The sequence below is a fragment of the Sitodiplosis mosellana genome, unplaced genomic scaffold, assembly GCF_009176505.1.
Source record: "Sitodiplosis mosellana isolate CC-2019 unplaced genomic scaffold, AAFC_SMos_1.0 Smas_scaffold_6170, whole genome shotgun sequence".
In the NCBI taxonomy this organism is placed as follows: Eukaryota; Metazoa; Arthropoda; class Insecta; order Diptera; family Cecidomyiidae; genus Sitodiplosis; species Sitodiplosis mosellana.
The window spans coordinates 3,752,399-3,771,873 of record NW_022601411.1 but is presented as its reverse complement, the minus strand read 5'-3'; the positions used below and the strand labels follow the sequence as shown (position 1 = coordinate 3,771,873).

At 33.8% G+C, this 19,475-nt stretch overlaps 1 protein-coding gene across 1 annotated transcript in view; it reads left to right on the top strand.

Moving 5' to 3' along the window:
- LOC129576027 (putative phosphatidate phosphatase) overlaps window positions 1–19,475 on the top strand; it is a 31,773-nt gene that overhangs the window by 2,384 nt on the left and 9,914 nt on the right. Inside the window, exons 2-3 of the mRNA XM_055460406.1 lie at window positions 1,361–2,752; window positions 14,822–14,973. Of these exons, the coding sequence (XP_055316381.1) occupies window positions 2,452–2,752; window positions 14,822–14,973 (453 nt within the window). The 5' untranslated portion in view covers window positions 1,361–2,451. The remainder of the gene's footprint in view (window positions 1–1,360; window positions 2,753–14,821; window positions 14,974–19,475) is intronic.

The window sequence follows — 19,475 nt, the reverse complement described above, 5'->3', positions numbered from 1 at the left end:
GTGTGTGTCTGTGTGCATTTCGATTGATTTACGGCGTACTTGCCTCATTTCACATCAGTTCTACATTTGAAGTACGATTTGTGGGAAGTGCAACTCTCTTACACGGCCTGGGATCTTTCATCAAACATTAAGCGTTATTCATAATTTGCCATTTAATGGATTTTTTTCAAGAAATTCTTTCCATAGTTTAAAGAATTTCGGTTTAGAACAAGAATGCTCAAAAATACGTGACTAAATTCCCAAATTCAAAACTTCAACAGATCAGAATTGAGATTGTTTGCACAACATATCAGCAAGGCTCTATTTCGTATTGATGTTTGTTCAAGCATATTGTTAAAACAAATGTTTTCCTTTCGCTATCCGGAATTTAATGGACCGAAACCAGAATAAAAACTAAAATTAACGCATTCCTCTGCAAATAATCGAATTCATGTCTTTTCATCACTTTCGGATGAACAAAAAAACGAATTCCAGTAATATGAGCTGACTTATGAATTTTCGAACGATTTTGCTTATTTTTATTCTAGGGGCTTCCATGTATATTCCATCCAAGAAATATACACCATAGATGACAGTCATACGAAATATTCACAATACTGGCAAAATATGCACCATATTCACGGAATATACACGATATTCATGAAATATACACCTCATATTCACGATCGGTAACAAAGATTCGACATTGCCGTAAATACATATTTTTTACATGCTGTGTATATTCTGTGAATATGGTGAATATTTTTCGTGAATATATACACGATATACACGGATTATATGCAATATTCACGAAATATTCACACAAATACGAATGTATATTTTGACTTAAAAGCCCCTAGTTTTTATCCCATAGTAATCCACATTAATGCAAATTAGCAAAATGAAACAACAAGAAATTAGCTTTGTTCAATTTAAGTGAAGCCTTCTTACTTTTCATTTTTGAGAAGAAAAAAATATGGGAGAAAATAAGAAAAATATAATGTAAACATTTGTAAATTCATAAATTGTCTATCGAAATCTCTAGGCAAATGTCAGAAGAAAGGTCAACATATATATGATGATAAATTAAACTTTTAAAACTGCCGAAATTGTTCTGACAGCCTCTTAACATAAACATTCTGTATATTTTGTTTTGTGAAAATAGATTCCATTAAGATCATATTTACCAAACGAAATATAATGTTAGTTCTATTAACCTGAGCATGTTGATAGAAATAATTAGCAAATATCCATAGACTCGTTTCAGACGGGCTCCGTTTTGTCCAATATGTAAATGTTTTTTTCCTCTCGTTCGTATAACTGATTCCGTAAATAATAATGGGCCTGTTTCTAATAAAAGCGATTGTGTTTACTATTACAGGTTGTTCATCGACGAAACTAAAATACCAGTCTGAAAAAGCGAAGACGTGGAACAATCAAAACACTAAAGACGATATTTTATCAAATCACACAGCGAGGATCACCAATATTCATGCAAGAAAATAGCTTCAAGCGATTTGGCCGCCATCAAAAATTGTATAGTTCCAATCGAACAATGAAAGTTCGGGTGTTCACCTTTCAATAAATTGTTCAATAATTCAACGATTTCCCAAAGCTTGATGTATAATCAAGTCCAGTGATAAACGATACAAAAAAAGTAATCGACATAAATTGCAGCTAATCTTTGTTGTAATATCTTCAATCAAGAGATTCGAAAGATTGTGACGCGTGCATCATTTTGATTTGAGTTTTCTGATAGAATCGTCCATGTGAAGGAGAAATGAGAACAACTTGCTTTCGAAATAAATAACGAAGACAACAATAGCAACAATTTGGACTAAAAAAACTGACAAGACATTTTGCTAAATCATATTCTACATATCACCACACAGAAGTAGAGAGAATATTTCGTGTGTTCGTAGAAGAAAAATAAATAAATAAAGGTACCCAGGTGGTATTGTTGAACGTGTTTGTATGACTCAGCGAGCGAGCGCGCACAAACGAAACTTGTGAGAATCGTTGTATTTGTTTCGATTTCTTTCTCATTTCCGCCAACACACAATTTTATTATTTGAATATTGGACACCTCATTTCGTGGCTACTCTTTTCTGTTCATTTTTCATTTTCTTCGTTTGTTTGTTTCGTTTGATCAACAACCGTTTGGATAATATTCCGTGATATTTGTAGTCGTGTCGTGTTGTATATTTTTTTTGCGTTTGAATATAAGTTGACGGACACCAGTATCTCACACACAACAATTGTGCTTGATCTCGCGTTTACATCGTATATCAATTCGTGTATTTTATCTCTATCTCATAGAACGTAACACAAATTAGATGCTTATTGTTTTGCGGAGAAGAAGTTAGTCTACAAGTGAACTGTGTGTGTGTGAAAGTGTGGATGAGAGAAACAGACACAACAAAAACTGCCGGAATACATAACGCTTATATCGACGAAAGATGAGCATTTTAAATGAGTCAGAATTACGAACCGAGTGAATTAACACCGTTACGACGAAGCAATTATTCTCGAACACAGCCACAAATAGCAGCAGCAGCTACAGCTACATCTGCATCAAATCGTTTGCAATCGACCGATTTCAGCGAATACATGTCAATCAACAATAATAATCATCCAGTCGGCAGTGACAGCAGTCGAGGAGATACCAGCGAGCCCAACTCTCAGCAAGCATTCAATCCAAAATCATTCATAATGAGTGACACGAGACGCGTTATGACTCGCGTTTCCATCGATTTTGTCATTCTGCTTAGTGGTGAGTCATTTTTTATTTCGTACCTGTTTGATTTTTTCGGTTGTGAGACAGAATCAAAGACGCGCACATTGACTTTTCTAGTTCACATCAATATCATTCCGTTTAATAGTTACTTCAACTGATTTAAAATCGACGAACAACAAAAACATAACAGGCCAAATTGAAAAAAAAAATTAAAAATCGAATGAAAAAGGTCCCTAATACAAGAGTTAATATTGTTATCAGAATCTTATCAAACGACTGAATCATGACTATCATATGTGTGCAGCGCACACATACCGACTGAGAATATGAATGTCAACAACGATACCAAAACTACATTGTTTGTCCCTAATTTGGCAAATCAATAGCATGTACTGTAATTTCGTATTGTTTCGGTTTGATTTGCTGTTTGGTTGAATAGATTTGATAGCGAAAGTTAATAACAGCCAAATTCACGTTGTTTCAAAGCCATTGCAACTATGCTAGTCGCGATTGTGTTTTTCCTTGTTTCATGACCATCATCACATGTAAACATGCTATGAATATGCATTTGTTAACAACAAGGCTAGCCGGCTATTTGTTTCACCGTCTCAGGTTTCATGAATGAAATTTAACATACAATGCTACAAATACAATACATGTGTTCATCACTATCGTTTCTTATTCCTGCATCATTTTCCACTATTCATTAAATGAAAATTGAACAAAAAATGTTGGATTTGCTAGTTTCACTATCGATTACGATAGGACACTTTAGAATCACACATTGTTGGCACAATAAAACTATTTAGATACAATCAAAACCAAAACGGCAACTCGTCTACATATTTTCAACGCCCCCATAGGTGTCAAACAGAATTTTCTATCGGTCAGTCACAAAAATTAAAGATGCTCTTTTTCATATCCATATTCATATTCATTGAACGTGAATAAATTCTTAATTTTGGTGAGATTTGCAGCCCAATAACATGCAACCAAATAATGTTCTGGAATAGATTTTTCTCTTTTTTTCCCTGATGTTAGAGATCGTCACAATATGATTGAGTATGCGTCGCAATATTATAAAATTCATCTTGTTCTCCTTTTGGCTGGTTTAATGCTTAAATTAAAATTCGGTTCATTTCACACGTCATAGAAAAAAAACAACTCCACCGATAACATGTTTTGAGTTTCATGTTATAAAATGCCTGTTCTACATTATTTCATCGTGTAAAAATTCAAAGAACATTCTTCTCAGGCGAGAAGGTATCGATCGTAAAAAAAACTTTGGCGAATTTTATTCAGTCATCCCCACTTAAGATTCACTCATTCTAATTTTATAACCATCACAAGGTCATTGCGAAATATTGAGTGAGGAAGTGATTTTAAATTGAATAGAGTATAGAACAAAGTGCTGATTGACATGTGTTGCATCCATATGTTATCAGGCGTATAAAGGATAAAAGGCAATATTCAATTCAATATTTTTCTGTAAAAAAAAGTCGTTCTTTCGTTCTCACTAAATAGTTGCCACGCAAAATAGAAACACTGTACCTATACATTCTAGAAATATTGTACGAATCCAAAGTGTTGACAAATCTATTTTCGTTTCAGAAACCATTACTAACTAAGGAATTTAGATATTTTGTATATGCGCCAAACCTACGCAAACGCAAGAAGATGTTTCATACTTCGACATTGAAAAATAAAAAAGAAGAGGGATAAAGTAAAAAAGGCGAGAAAAGTCAATCTGATTTTTAGAAAACGCTCTTAAAAACCAATGACTTTTATAATGTGCGCACAAGTTTTCAATTAAAAAATACGATTGAACATCTGCCGGTAATAACTATTTCGATTTGGAATTTTATTGTCAACAACGCCGAGAAGTTAGGCGAAAGCCCATTAAAAGTCAATTTCTCACACATAGAAAAAGATCTTGGATAAAAAAAAACTATTTATAGGAAGCGAAACGAATGAAAAACATGCTGTATTTACATCACATGTGAGTTCTAAATCACGATGAAAATTGACGAAAATATGCATACCCGAAAATTCGTTTGAACTTTTCTTCCCGTGCGTTATCATCATTAACGCCATCAACATCGTTGGAGCAAATTTCTGAAGCCGAACTCCTTTGTAATTACCAAACTAAAATGCGTTAAGTTTTCCAACATCCAGCTCAAAAGTGCACTCGCATAACAATCGATTCGTTCGAGGGATCGTTGAACTTAAGCCATTACTTAATTGATTGATTTTTGTGTGTGTGTCAGTCAATCTATCAAAAAATTCCCTAATTACTCAACTAAGAATATTGTTATTATAATATGGAACTGGTAAAACGTCCGCGACGTCATAAATATCACAGAGATTCTGCCATTTTTTTGCTAGACATCCGACGTCTGAGATGTCCACGATAATTTATTCGAATTTATGACAATATTGTTTGTTTTGATATTCTTTTAAGAATTTCCCAATTCATCCTCCATAGGTAAGGTGCACAGATTATTTTCAAGAAAAACGAGGACGTTTTCTCGATTAAGAAAAAAAGGAGACGTTTTCAATTTTTGGAATTTCATGAATATTATTCATTGAATAATAGGGTGGGGTACTGAATTTTGATTATTATCATTCACTTTTTAGAAAGAACTGTCACAAGTTTTTCGAAGATCGAAATATGTTACTTTTCCGTACACAACGTGTCAAGGGAAAGTAAAGGAATTGGTCCCGAAAACTTTTTTCGCAAATTAGCTTAGATCATCATAAAAACTCATGAAACGCGTAGAAAACCACTTTTTGAGACACTTTTCCGTTCATGTGCCGTCGTCGTCGTTGTCGTTGTCGTCGTCGTAGCTGTTTGTTAACACGATAACTCAAAAAATAATTGAGATAATCAAAATCTGGAAATGCCAAAAGTTTTGTATCCAATAAACTTAGTTTAAGTTCAAAGATGAGCCATTTTCGATTTGACCCTGGGGTACTTGCCCTAGGAAAAACCTCAAAAAATTGACACTTTTGTATGGGAGGTACCTGTAAATCGACTCCGATTGGCTTCAAACTTTCTGAGGTTTCATTTTTTGGAAAAAAAAATAAGATTCTGAAAATTTCATGTTGATCGCATTTGCAGAAGTTTGATTTTTTGTCCCCAAATTTTGTCGACATTTTCTTGGAAAAAAAAACTTCTGCAAATGCGATCAACATGAAACTTTCAGAATCTTATTTTTTCTACAAAAAATGAAAACTCAGAAAGTTTAAAGCCAATAAGAATCGGTTTACGGGTACCTCTCATACAGAATTGTCGAAGTTTTAGTTAAAGTGACCGATTTTTCATTTTATTTTTATTATTTAAAGTATCATAAAAGTACCTACGGACAATGCAGGCCAACGGTACGGAAAAGTTCGGGATTACTAATGTAATTATTTTTATTTCAACAACATTTTATCGACTGTTTTGATTATCGAATGGATACATTTTATTCTTGCTGCTTACACTGTCTTTGTTATTGCGAATGGCCCTAAAAAGAATTGCCATATAAGACAAGAGAATTTTTGCAATTTTTTTTTTTGACAAATAAATAATCGCAGAAAAAATCATGTGCTTATTTACAAGGGCAGAAAAGAATTACGGGCTCTTAAATTTGAATGAAAATGTTAACTAATTCGCATTGAAATGTCAAGGTCCATAAAGCAGCTGATATGGACGGAAAATGCATATTCCGGATGATGCTATTTATTTTGAAAAAACAAATTTCATTTTAGTCTCTAATTTTCTCTCCTATTTTCGTGTTTTTTTAAATTTATTCAACCGGTAAAAACGAGGACATTTTTACTAATTTCGAAAATCTCCGAGGACGCTTAAATTATCCATAGGCTTAAGATATAAAATTATTGTTGAAACGAGCGCATATTCAATTCGGTCCAGTGAAGTGATCTCTCATTCTCTAAATGAACTCAAAATATCAATCAAACAATGTAAATCATCATAAATTCGATTGTATGATTGACGAATTTCTTAGCACAAATTAACAAAGTTTTTTTGTCGGATGTTTAGCAATTGTTTACTTTATATGCGGGACAATTTTCTCCTGGGAGATGTATAGCAATTTTTTGCTATACGCCCGAAACCGTCGGACGTTTTAACAGTTGCATTTTAATATGCACGCAGATCGAGGAACAAATCACTCTAAAGTAATTTGTAATAGAAAAAGTAATCGAGAAAGTAATTTACGTGTAAAAATCTCGATTACTTTTAAAAAATTGAAAAGTAATCGAGATTTTTACACGTAAATTACTTTCTCGATTACTTTCTCTATTACAAATTACTTTAGAGTGATGTGCCCCTCGACGCAGATACTTGAGACAAATGCACATACACATTTGAGACACACTTCGCCTTGAACTTAGCTAAGTGTTGGCTTAAATGTACACTTGAAGCTGACATACTCCGAAATGTCCAATCTGTGAGTAAAGATAAAATTCTTATGGAACATCATACAGAAAGAGTGCATGCATCTTATCAATCAAGCAAGCATGTATGAATAAATCGGTGCGCCATTTTAATTCTGTCTATTTTAAACATATCCAACAATATTGATATCAATTATGGCCATTTAAAAAAATCCGATGATTTCATAATAAGCGTATGCATGCAATTTTCGATATGCAATAAAGTTTATAGAAAATGTCAGTTGCACTTGAGCATTTCACTCAGCTGTTTTCATATGCTGTGTTTACACATGCACTCCGGCATTTATTCAAGTTTTTGCCCGTGTCAGATTTAAAGCAATTTAATTTTTCAAAAACGATGTACTGAAAAATCTAAGCAAATGTTTAAAATTTGAAATTCGAATTCCATTTTCTAAGCTTTTGGTGTGGCCCAATCATTCTTATTTTTCAATGAATTTTGTCTCTATGTCAGTCAATATTTATATTGCCAAAATTGTGGCAAAGCCAAAAAAATAGTATTATTCGTAATTAGAACTGAACTATTTCAGCATTATTGCATCAGGTAATAACTGTGACATTTGTATACAGTTTTTTTTTTGTTTATTAACTTCGGCATATAGACATCAATAATAGATTACTATTTTGTGTGAATCAATCAACTCATAGATCACATTTCGTCGACCGCTGTCAATTACACACGAATCCTCCGTAGATTTGTTTCGGTTTTCTTTTAGGTTGTTTCTCTGTTTTGTTGTTGTTGTGCATTGAATATATGTTTATTGTATACTATGATACACGATGCTCAGCATCATTGGGTGCATTGTTCGATTGCCTCAATTTGCATGTGTATGCTCTGTTTTCTGGTGTTTGGCTTTTTTTCTTATACTAAGAGCTAGCAAAATAAATTATCAGGTTTAAAAATGTAAAGTAGCTAAATATGTCAAGTACAGAGCGTCGATAGTGTCGGTAGACTTATCGTTGTGTGACAAACACAATGCGACAGCAAAAAAGAATGATAAGCGAAATTAAAAGAAAACGAGTGAAGCATTTGGTGTATGAGTGTGTATGATTCGCACAATGCAAACATTTGATGAGCACATATTTGAATTTGTACTTGAATTGAAACTTGTGCCGCCGAAACTCCTGCTCGTTTCGGGAAGCGGAAAACAACATAAAAATCAAGTGCCTGTATATACTTTGTATATAGCTTTTGAGTATGCCGTCTAACATGTTATCTTGTAAACATTGATCATTTTGTGGATATATGTATAATTTCACTGAATTTTAATTGTTTTCACTTGGGTTGAGTTACATTTACATGCAAATATTTAAAATTTGATAAAATAAAATTTTGAGTTGCATTGTTTATGATTGTCACACACGTGTTGAACTATTTACGAAATGCGTTAATTGTTTTGCTTTTGCCGGGAAACACTGAAATAAATAAACTAAAGCGGTGAATACAGTATTTCACACGCGGCAATTGGTTTTTTCACAGAATCCATGTCATTTCAGTGTTTATGAAATTCCTTGATGTTATGATTTTGGGTGTGTGTGCGTGACTGCGGTAAATTCGACGTTTTTGATCATTATCACACTTGAACATAGGCTTAAAAGAGATCTTCGAGAGTAAACAACATCAAAACATTATGAGTGAAGATGATCCGATATATTTAATGATCTAATTGTGGCCTTTTCGAGTGAAAGCAACCGTTTTGTTTTGATTCTTTTTTTTTCATTCTGGAATAAGATTTGAATCAGAAAAGACAGGAAATTGATTTTTTTTTGTTCAGGAGTGTACGCATGCACAGTTCGTAATTTAGTTTTATTTTGTTTTTCCTCCGCTTAAAATAATAAAACGCCCTTTGTGCGCACGGCTTGACAGCAACAGCTTGCAACCAATGAAGTTCAATGTACGAGCCCAACAACACCCGCAGATAGATTTAAATGATATTTATCATTCGATGCCAAAGATATGTTCAAATATGTGATGTGTTAATTGTTAATGCATTCGGATTGAGACGTAAATCGTTTTCGTTTGCATTTTGTAAATGGATTGACATCAATGGAGCCTACGCTTTTTCTATCACCACCCATAAAAACTCCTTCAACATTGTTTTCGATTCGAATTGCAAATCAAATGCACATTTCAAATGGGTTTTTTGGATTTATTCCACGCGTGCCTTCTGGAAAAATAGAACAAGAAGCAAAAAGAAATAAATTCACTGTATCCCATTCGTTTTGATAATATAAAGTAACGCAAAAGCGAAGTATTCGCTAAAATTTTGAAGAACATTCTCATGTGGTCATGAGGTTCAGACATCGATGATTTCCCAATGTTCTTGTCAAATCCACAAAATGTTTTATTCATATGTTGTATGTTCACTTTCATTTCGAAAACCGTTCGAAAAGGGTCAAGCAGTACGGAAACGCACATTTAAATAAATTTTTGTTTATTATGTGTTTGGACCACATTTCATTCGCTTAATTTGGTTTAATTTGGCTTCTGGTGGCGACCCGATTCACTTTTAATTTTGATGACGACTGTACGCTCAATTTTGATGGGCAGCGCGAATCAGTTCATTTCATTAGCAATCTAAATAAAGATAGATTGCCCAACAAGCGCGCTCTATACGTACCGCTCCTCAGTTAGCAACATTTATCGGGTGTGTGCCAGTTGACACATATTCGGCAAAAAAAACCAAACGTATATGCGAAAAAAATCGATGTCAACTTTTATTTCCGAATGAGATTAGCAGGCACATTGGTTTATACAACAGAAAAAAATTCTCTATCTTCAAAGAAGGAAAAAGGGAATAGATTAGCTAAGGTAGGTCGATCAAGGTAAAAGCAATCCGTTGGATCGATTGTTATTTCAATATGCATATCAACGCATTTCTAACGGTCCGACTAAATTCGATGGCCATTCATTAATTGAATGGCTGTCGTCACTTCTACTCATTTTACTTTCAGAATTGTGGTGTTTCCTATTCAAAGAATGCCATTATTTGTAAAATATAGAACGGTTGATATGCAGCCGCTTTAACCCTTTATCACATTTCGGTTCCTAAAGTAACCAGATACGCCAGACGCTATAGCTATGAAACCACTGAATATTTTTACATTCTTGTTTGGAAACAAATGTAAGGAATTGAACTAGCTTTTATTTGATACTTTACAGGCTACAATTGGCTGGCTGAATGGAAAGTTTTTTCTGTTCATGTACTGCTGTAAAAAAAATGCGAAATTATAGCAGAATTCCACATTTTTCCTCCTCTTATCTTGTAGGTTTGTACATTCTTTCCAATTGTCAAATTAGGACTTGTAGGACCAAAACACATCAATTTAACTTTCTGCATCATTAGTTTTATGAAATTTAATTTTTTCAAGCCTTTATAGTGATTTGACACTTTTGACTCTTTTCCGATTTTCTCGACAAATACGCAATTTTTCAAAAATTTAAGTATGAGGTCTTTCTCTATTTATCGCGGCACAAAACATATATCAAAATGATTCAAAAACAAAAAATTGTGCATCAAAGGGTTAATGATCGTTATATCGCGCACACATAGTCAGAACGATACATTCGTATTGCCAGTGGAACAGTCAATTTTATTCGGTTATTTCGGAATGGTTTGCGACGGTTTTTCTCATATATTCTAATCACAATACAAACGATCAATGCATTAAAATTAACGCTTAATGGGAAGCTCATGAATTTGTCGATTCATTCGTCAAGCGCATTAACACGGCAAACAATGTTGCATTCAATAACAGGACTGCAATATCTATTTCTCTTTGTCCCTAGAGTCGCAAGAAATGTTTAAATGTGCATTTTAATGGTCGCGTTGAAAAGCGATATCTGACTGCCAAAATGGCAGCATGCTTTCAATTTGTCATCAGGCCAGATGCAGCACATATTTTAACGCAACTCAATATTTCGTTTTCATTGAAATCACAGTTTCATTATGTTGCTTATTTTATGTTGCGGTTCCAACGGAGTAGTTTATTGTTTTCAATTTTGTGTTACTGCACACCTCGTAATTCACTTATTCGCTTTGAGACGCGAAACACCCATCGTTCACACATAACTCGAACATGAACAATGTTGTACGCGTTTTCCGCTGCTTAGTAACATTCTTCTGCCATTCACACGACCCGAAAGAGAAAAAACTATTGAAAAGAACCCCGTCTCGGCAATAGTCATCTTCGTCTTCCCGGTGAAAATCACATTTTATAAAGAAAGAGATAAAAAATGCACACAATGCTCTGGATCACAGTATGAAAACTGGGATTTGGCATAAAACCACTGGCATTGAGTCTGTACAACAATGAAAGCGAATAGGTTTTTTATGGGCAAGATTGCAATAAAAATTGTTGCATTGCGTAACAAAAATTATGAACAATCGAGTGCACAAAGGTAGAATATACCATTAATTCATTGCCGATCAATGTCGGCAAAAGCAACAACAAATGTTACGAATTCTGACTTTTCAGCAATAAATGAATACAAAATCTATTTGACTGGAAAACACTAAAAATAATCTTTTTTGGCTATACGATGAGGGGGAAAATGTACCGTGCAAAGGATTTCGTTCATCATACGTGTGAACATCTATTGTTCGAACAATGTACAGCATACATCCTCTGTTCATATTTTTTCCTGCTTTATTTTGTTCATTATTCACTTCGTGTCTTTGTTGCCCATTGTCAACATTTTCGATCAGACACAAAAGCACCGAGAATACGATTTGCTACACCGTGCACGATATTCATTCTGCCGAAAAGTAGCTACAGAATAGCAAGAACTAGAACAATTGTGTTACCTCGATCGCATTATCCGTTTTGAGCCATCGCAGTGCAACCGAAAGCTACCGATCGTTGTCAGGTAGTTGGACGAAATTTTGAAAAGTCATAGCTGCACAACTGAAAGAACCTTTCTATTCAGTAATCACTCATTCCAATGTCGAAATATCCAATGAAAACATCGAACAGAATAAACCTATTTTTAGTTCTATTCACGTCAAATTAAGACGATTGACTCGCTAAGAAATGTCGAAAAAAATCCGAAAAATGAACGGAAAATACCATACATCGAAATCAAATACTCGATGGAAGAGAATTTGATAGTTGAAAGAGAATATCCGAAGAAGGATTTCCATTCCTAATACGACAATAACGACATTACAAGCATGTTTGACATTGCAACGTGAAATTAGTCGATTTGAAATGCATTAATTGGTAAACCAGTTAATCGATTGCGATCTCAAGTAAGATCTTAAGTATGAAGTTTTTATGGAATGCTATACATTCCAAATTAACTCAAAAGGATCTCGAGAATACATGTATGCTCTTCTTTAGATAGGGAATATCATCTAAACACTCGCATTTGTCTCACGATATTAAAAGACAAATGCGAGTGCATCTTTTTTCAATTGCGATTTTTTTCTTCTGCTTCAAGGCATCATGTGGTCTAATAAAACACAGTTCAAGTCCAGAGCATGTGGGAACCGTAAACAGCTGCACTGGGAATAATTACATGGGAAAATACAACACTTGTTTAACTAATGTTTCTGTGATATATTTTTTTCGGGAAGAGACTCTATTTGAAGTTGCGGTTCAAGACATTTCATTTTTACAACACTTCTCTGAATTGACACTCACAACAGACACACTATAAACTAAGATAAATGTCTCGTTTCTAAATACCAAACGGAAATTCTTTGTTTAACAATTACACAAAATGCATTCAAGTCGAACAGTGAATGTCCAACACATGGAATCATTGATAATTTACAACAAATGCATTAGTAGATCCACATTATTTTTGGACCCTTATATTTTTAATACAGGTGAGCTTGTTTATGTTTGCTAAGTAAATAAGCCCAAAACAGGTGTGAAATGACTTTGTACCATGGGCCACTGCAGTTTTTGAATTACATGTCAGATTTTTTTTGATATGAGTCATTTTGAATGGATAATTGTAACATTGTTTATTATTTCATTTAACCGTTATATACCAAACAAAAAAGAAACTCTAACATTATGAATGTTATTAGATTACTAGAGTCGAAATATTCATATTTACTTAAATTTTCAGTCACAAAATCATAATGAATAGTTTTCAAATTAGTTCAAATATCTCGTTTTGAAATGGTGCCGATTAAAATGTTTTTTACTAGTATGTAATACAAAGACCAAATGACACAGTTTTTAAAGATATTTTCAAAGTTAATGCCATGATAAGTGTCACATTTCATATTTTTTCAATTCAATGGCGAAAAGTGGAGTCATATACCAATTTGTATTGCATCATTTGCGTTTTAAAACCGAGTTTGAATAAATTACTGTATTCACTGTGGCTGAAGAACATTGAACTTGTAACCGCATGTGGGAGAAGGAATTCAAGAACAAAGTTGAGTAATGTTTAACTTAGTTTTTATAAATAACATAGCAAATCCGTTCACATTCGAAATAGTTACGAATAACGCGCTTCGATTTGAACATACTTCGTTTTAAGTTGAGAGATAGTTCGAGTTTAATTTGAGGGATTCAAAATATTACTGATTTAATTAAATAACAGATTTTTTTTGAATTTCATAACTTCTTATACTGACGCAATTTTGCATTAAATTCATAATGCATTAACACAGAGTGAAACGGCAAAAAAAAATATATTTAAAATTTCTTGTTAAAAGAAATTAAAACAAAAATAAAGAAAAGACATACTATACTAGATATAGACTCGATTTCAATCCGATGTGAAAACTGATCGCAATGAAGACATCAGACTGTACAGAAAAAATTACAAAAAAAAACACATCCAATCATAATAAATTATTTGGATAATATTCTATCCTTTAACTCTTATTCTTAATATTTAATTCGGCTTCCCGAATTATGTTGTTCTCACATCGACTTCACGTCGATCAGTATAAAAGAGACGGACGAGAAAAAAAATCCGTTAAAAGAATTTGATTTTCATTCGTATCTTTTGTGCCTTTTTACCGGTTTTTTCTACCTGTATTCATGATTTCAAGAACTCCACAAATGACTGGACGAAAAGGAAAAAAAATGAAAAAAGTCATTTACTTATGTTTTATCTAAAAATAAAAAAAATAAAAATTATAATCAATTCGTTTTGATCATGACGGTAATAATTGAATAATATCGTGTGTTAAAGGAAAAATTCGGTCAATGTGTGAGAACAAGCAGGGAAAGAGAGGTATATATAATGATGGTAACGATTGCATGTCTGCAATTGTAATCCTTATTGGAATGCCTTTATGACGTTGATTTCAGAAGACCATTAATATTATTATACTTTTCGTTTCTTTATTAATGATATGAGTGGTTTGCAGCGAAAATGTTATACAGAAAAGTTGAGAGAAAAAATGTCAAATGGAAAGATAAAGCTATACAGTTTACTATATAGCTATCCCTTTTCCGCTCATTCATCATCGACATTTTTTCGCTCAACTTTTCTGTATAACATTTCGCTCCAAACTACTCATATGATGCTGTGACGATCGTCTTTTGATAATTTGATAAATCCATTTAAGATCCATTAGTATGCTGGTTTTTATTTTCAACAGTTTACCAATGACTTTTTTCTCTTATTTTTTTGTGATTTTTTTTTTTCATTTATGACTGTTTTTTTTACAGTTGGCCTGCCAATTTTAGCGCTCTTCTTATGGGGTGATCCATACAAAAGAGGATTTTTCTGCGATGACGAATCACTTAAGCATCCATTCCATGATTCAACCGTTCGAAGCTGGATGCTCTATATTACTGGACTCATTCTACCCCTCGGACTGGTGAGTAGTTTACGCCTTCATCTACACTTTTATCGATAGTTTTCTATATATATTTTGAGAGCGAAATATTTTCGTCGAAACACTTGCTCCAAATGTTAGAAATGTGTGAAGACCATATATGTATCAAGTGATCAGTGGAAACGAATTCTTTTACTTCTAATCTAAATGATCAATGGGCTGGTGTTGATTTGAACAATGGACTTGAAACATTAGAAAAGCGTATATATATTTTTGTTGTATGGTTTCAATACCTTATATAGTAGATTACTGAAAGATTATTGGGCTATTTTCTAGCCCGTTTTATTACATTCAAACATCCAATTCGGTCGTCTTTTTATCGTCAACCAATGGTTATATGCATTTTGTTGCCGTTGCGCAACGGCTGTTTTATTCTAAAAACAGTTCCACTTCATCGACGCATTTCTAGTACTTCATATCATTGTTATTATTTCGTATGGCATTTGATTGTTTGAATTAAGTGACTGAACCATGTTCAGTCTGACTAAGTTGATATAGTTGCGACACTTGATTGCATTTGAGTTGCCAGAACTATGAATTAAATGTGTGTGTGCGTGCGTACGTATGTTAGTATATGGCATCTATCGAAGAAACGAAAAACCGACGCGAAACATTTTAATTAAATAATTACATCGGCCACATCATAGACTTTCACAAATGCTCGTGGATGTCGTATTTTTTTTATCAACCGCACTAAATGGAAAGTAACTTTTTGTTCATCACATCAGAGCGACATCCATCTAATGACAAATGTTTTCGGTCATTATTACTATCTGGGGCAAAATCACATTTAGTTACTTAGAACATAGATTAAAACATTTCATAGAACACATACACATTGTGCAAAATGGGATTGAGTGTAGTTTTACTGGAAATGTTTAGCTAATGTCACGCTGTGTTCTTATCACTGTTCACTCACAAAATGCGAATTGAATCGGTAATTCGCATTGGTTACGCACTGTCTACGTAGACGCCACCGTACAAACGTTCTACTGTTGCATATTTACAATGAGCAAATAACAAATATCCATGTGCATGTGGCAAACAACATGCTCGGCAACAAGCAGTAGCCACAGATGACAAATGGGCTCTCTTTAACCTTTGAATGTACCAAGTCATTTTTCAATTCTGCTGTCAATGTTGCACCGCGGTAGTACGGTTATTTGCAAAATTCCCAACTAACGTAACTTCCTAATGTCATTCGTTGGAAGGATCTACTTTGAATTTGATTACCGAACAATTTCAACAGTGAATACTAGTACTCTATTGCACAAACATAAATATTTTGAAAATGGGCAAAACAACAGTTGCTGCGATGTTGAACATCATGACATTGCAGACATTTGCTCGCATGCCATTTTCACATATAACATTGAACGGCTGAACCCGGCTTTGTTTTCCGATTCAACATTTTCAGCTCGGGTGGTTTGTCATTGTTTTTTTCTTTTCCTCTTATTGATATTTCAATGTCTCCGGCACTTCTTCGTTTTTGCTTCTTTCCCTCATACCTCTTTTCTCTCTCGGTCACATATGATTTATGCTAATGCATACGCTACGACATTGTTATGCTAAATAGTAATTTAATGATCTGCGAATTGCATTATGACCGGTTTTTAGTATGCAGAAGTTCATCACACGCAGCCCCATGCTAATACATATGTGTGCAATTGTGCATATGCGCTTGTTATAGATAGTTATCATTGCGTACGCCTCGCCTCAAACTAGATCGATGCGGTGATCATCAACATTCGGAATAATTTGGTACAAAAAACTTTAACATTCATGAGGTTTTTTCAGAGATTATCCCCACCAAGCCGTCTTCTGAATATACCACATTTCAAACAAATGGCAATAAAGAATAATGATAATAATGGGTTACCACAGATTTTTTTACTTTTTCAACTTGTATTAATGCAGATCTTTTAATGTAACCGCAGCTACTGCTACACTATTACAATACTCAAAAATAGTCATATGAATATGTCGAATCGAATATTTTTTAACTCGCTTAAAACATATTGTATAATTATAATTTACGTTTTTCTACTCTTTCGTTATTCAGAGAGAAAGAGAGCTATATCAAAAGAAAATAACTAAAACAATTAATTCAAAAATAAATAATTTCTGCTCTTCGATACTTTTCATTATCTTCACATGAAAATACGATGAAACTTTACCAGAATTTATTATTTGAAGACAGCCTCTCTGATTGTCTGTACAAACAGATACGAAACTTCAAACAAGAACAATAAAGCGGCACCTGGAGACTGGTTGGAGAAATAGAGAATCATAGTTTGCTATAACAAGTACGCGTCTGTGTTAGTGCGTCTGTTTTAGTTCAAACGTTGAAAGTATGACACATAGCCCAATTGCATTAACAAAAATCCTTACAAAGTCGAGAAAACAGTTAAAGGTTTGCGACATTACATTAGAGCCAACGAATAAATGCAATCACAGATACGGCAAAATTCGTAACTACTTTTTACCATAAACTCTGAGGTGAGAAGAGCTAATCAGTTAATCAGTATTCTCATGAGAAACTCATGTCTACAAATAGGAAGAAAGATTAAATATTGGTCGAGTAGTTATTGCAATAGTAAAAAAATATTGTGAAATTAGTTGTAAGTTAATGTCAGTGATTGGCGAGCTCTGAATTTTTTATATTAGCTGCACTGTTTGGTGAATTTCGTCAACAAAGAAAATGTGACTGCTGAAGCAGGCCTTACGAGATTTCCATTTTTTACACGTAAACTGATTAAAAATAAATTTGTCTAATTTTTTAGTTCTGAAAAATGCATGTATTTATTGGAACAAAAGAATAAATTATCAATTAGATAGTTATTATTCAGAACAAATGAAAAGCAGGTGGTGAATAGACAGGTCATAAAAATAGTTCAGAATTATACCACACGCGTCACTATTGCAAACCGAATGAAAATAGACTGTGGTATGACACATTGCACTTAATCCCCAGGCGGCGCTGTATTGTTTACTATTTTCATGATCAGAAAGGCTGTTTGAAGAAAAGTAAAAAAGGAAGAAGAAGTTTGGCTTGGTTTTGCGTAAACACTACGTTCGCATTTTGTTTTATGGTTCATGTGGGTCTGAGACTTGATTGGATGTTTGTTGTTGAAAAAAAAAATTCAATCAGTTTTATGATATTTGAAGTTAGTGGCGCCGTGCTGAGTCTCGATAGTACTTCACAAACATTAGCATATATGCTATATTTATACCTTCGGCTGATTTCTTAGCTGTAAATCATAGTCCTCGTTAAGGAACTATCCAACCGCACATCAATGCACCATTCAAATCCTACTTTGTAGATGTTTTTTTGCGTCTGTGTTTTGTTTTCCATATTATTTAGAAAAACAAAAACATTGTTCGATTTCAAGTAGTGCGGATCTGCTACGATAGCAATGGATAATGCACACCAAAAACTGCTATATATCTTTCCCAAAAAAATAGTTCATGTAGTCAAAATGTTTTTTTTTTTCGTATTCTTCATGGTATTCTTTCCCTTTTTCATTCTTCTAAATGAGGTTGTCATTAGTTCAAAGCCACACAAAAACCTCACATCACGTTGACAAAGTCTTTAGTGTCTTTGGACTTGCCACAGCAAAAACACAACAAAAAGCACTATGCTCTTCGACAAGGCGGCACTGTGCTCTTCGACATTAGTAAACAAACAGTTTTTTTCTGCATTTGGCAAATAAGCCAGCGCATTGTATGCACTTCTTCTTGCTGGAGTAACAAATGAGCAGGATGGTAACATGTGCATTGTTTGTATTTTTTTATTCTTTGTGTGTATGTGCAAGTATTACCGCTGAATATGTTTGAATCTTTCGAAATGAAGGCCTTTTCATAAATGCCGACATTTGTAATCTAGGAATGTTCTTCCGCTTTTCAAATGACCGAGCAATGAATAAAAATGAAGCCACAACAATCAGACACATAAATAATACAGACTGTTTACTTCAATCATTTTACAGTGTAATAAATATCGCTCGGCAGACAGTTGTTTTTTTTTTTTATGCAGACAACCCAATATACGTTCCAAAGTATATCAATTAAAGGATGATTAAATTGCAATTTTGTTTGCTGCATACACGTTGATTAGAAGCATTGATTTCGCATTTCATTTGATTCAATCGATTTTTTCTTCTCGTTTCTCATATGCAAAAAACCGAACTCTCAGCGCATGTATGGAATGTCGTGAGGTCTTCTTTGGTGATTTTATTATATTACTGACATTCTCAATTTACGAGCAAATGGCGCGGAAAAATGGTGTGTCTTAAGTGGAAAAATGCGTTGGTTTGGGTCATAAATCGACACATAAGTATTATAAATGTTCACATTCGATATTCGACGTATGTTTTGCTTTTCATATGTCGTCTGGATTGAACGCGCCCTGAACGACAAGAATTCCAAACGACATTCACATTCAGCACAAATGAGGCTGTGAGAATGAAAATGGCAATACAGGA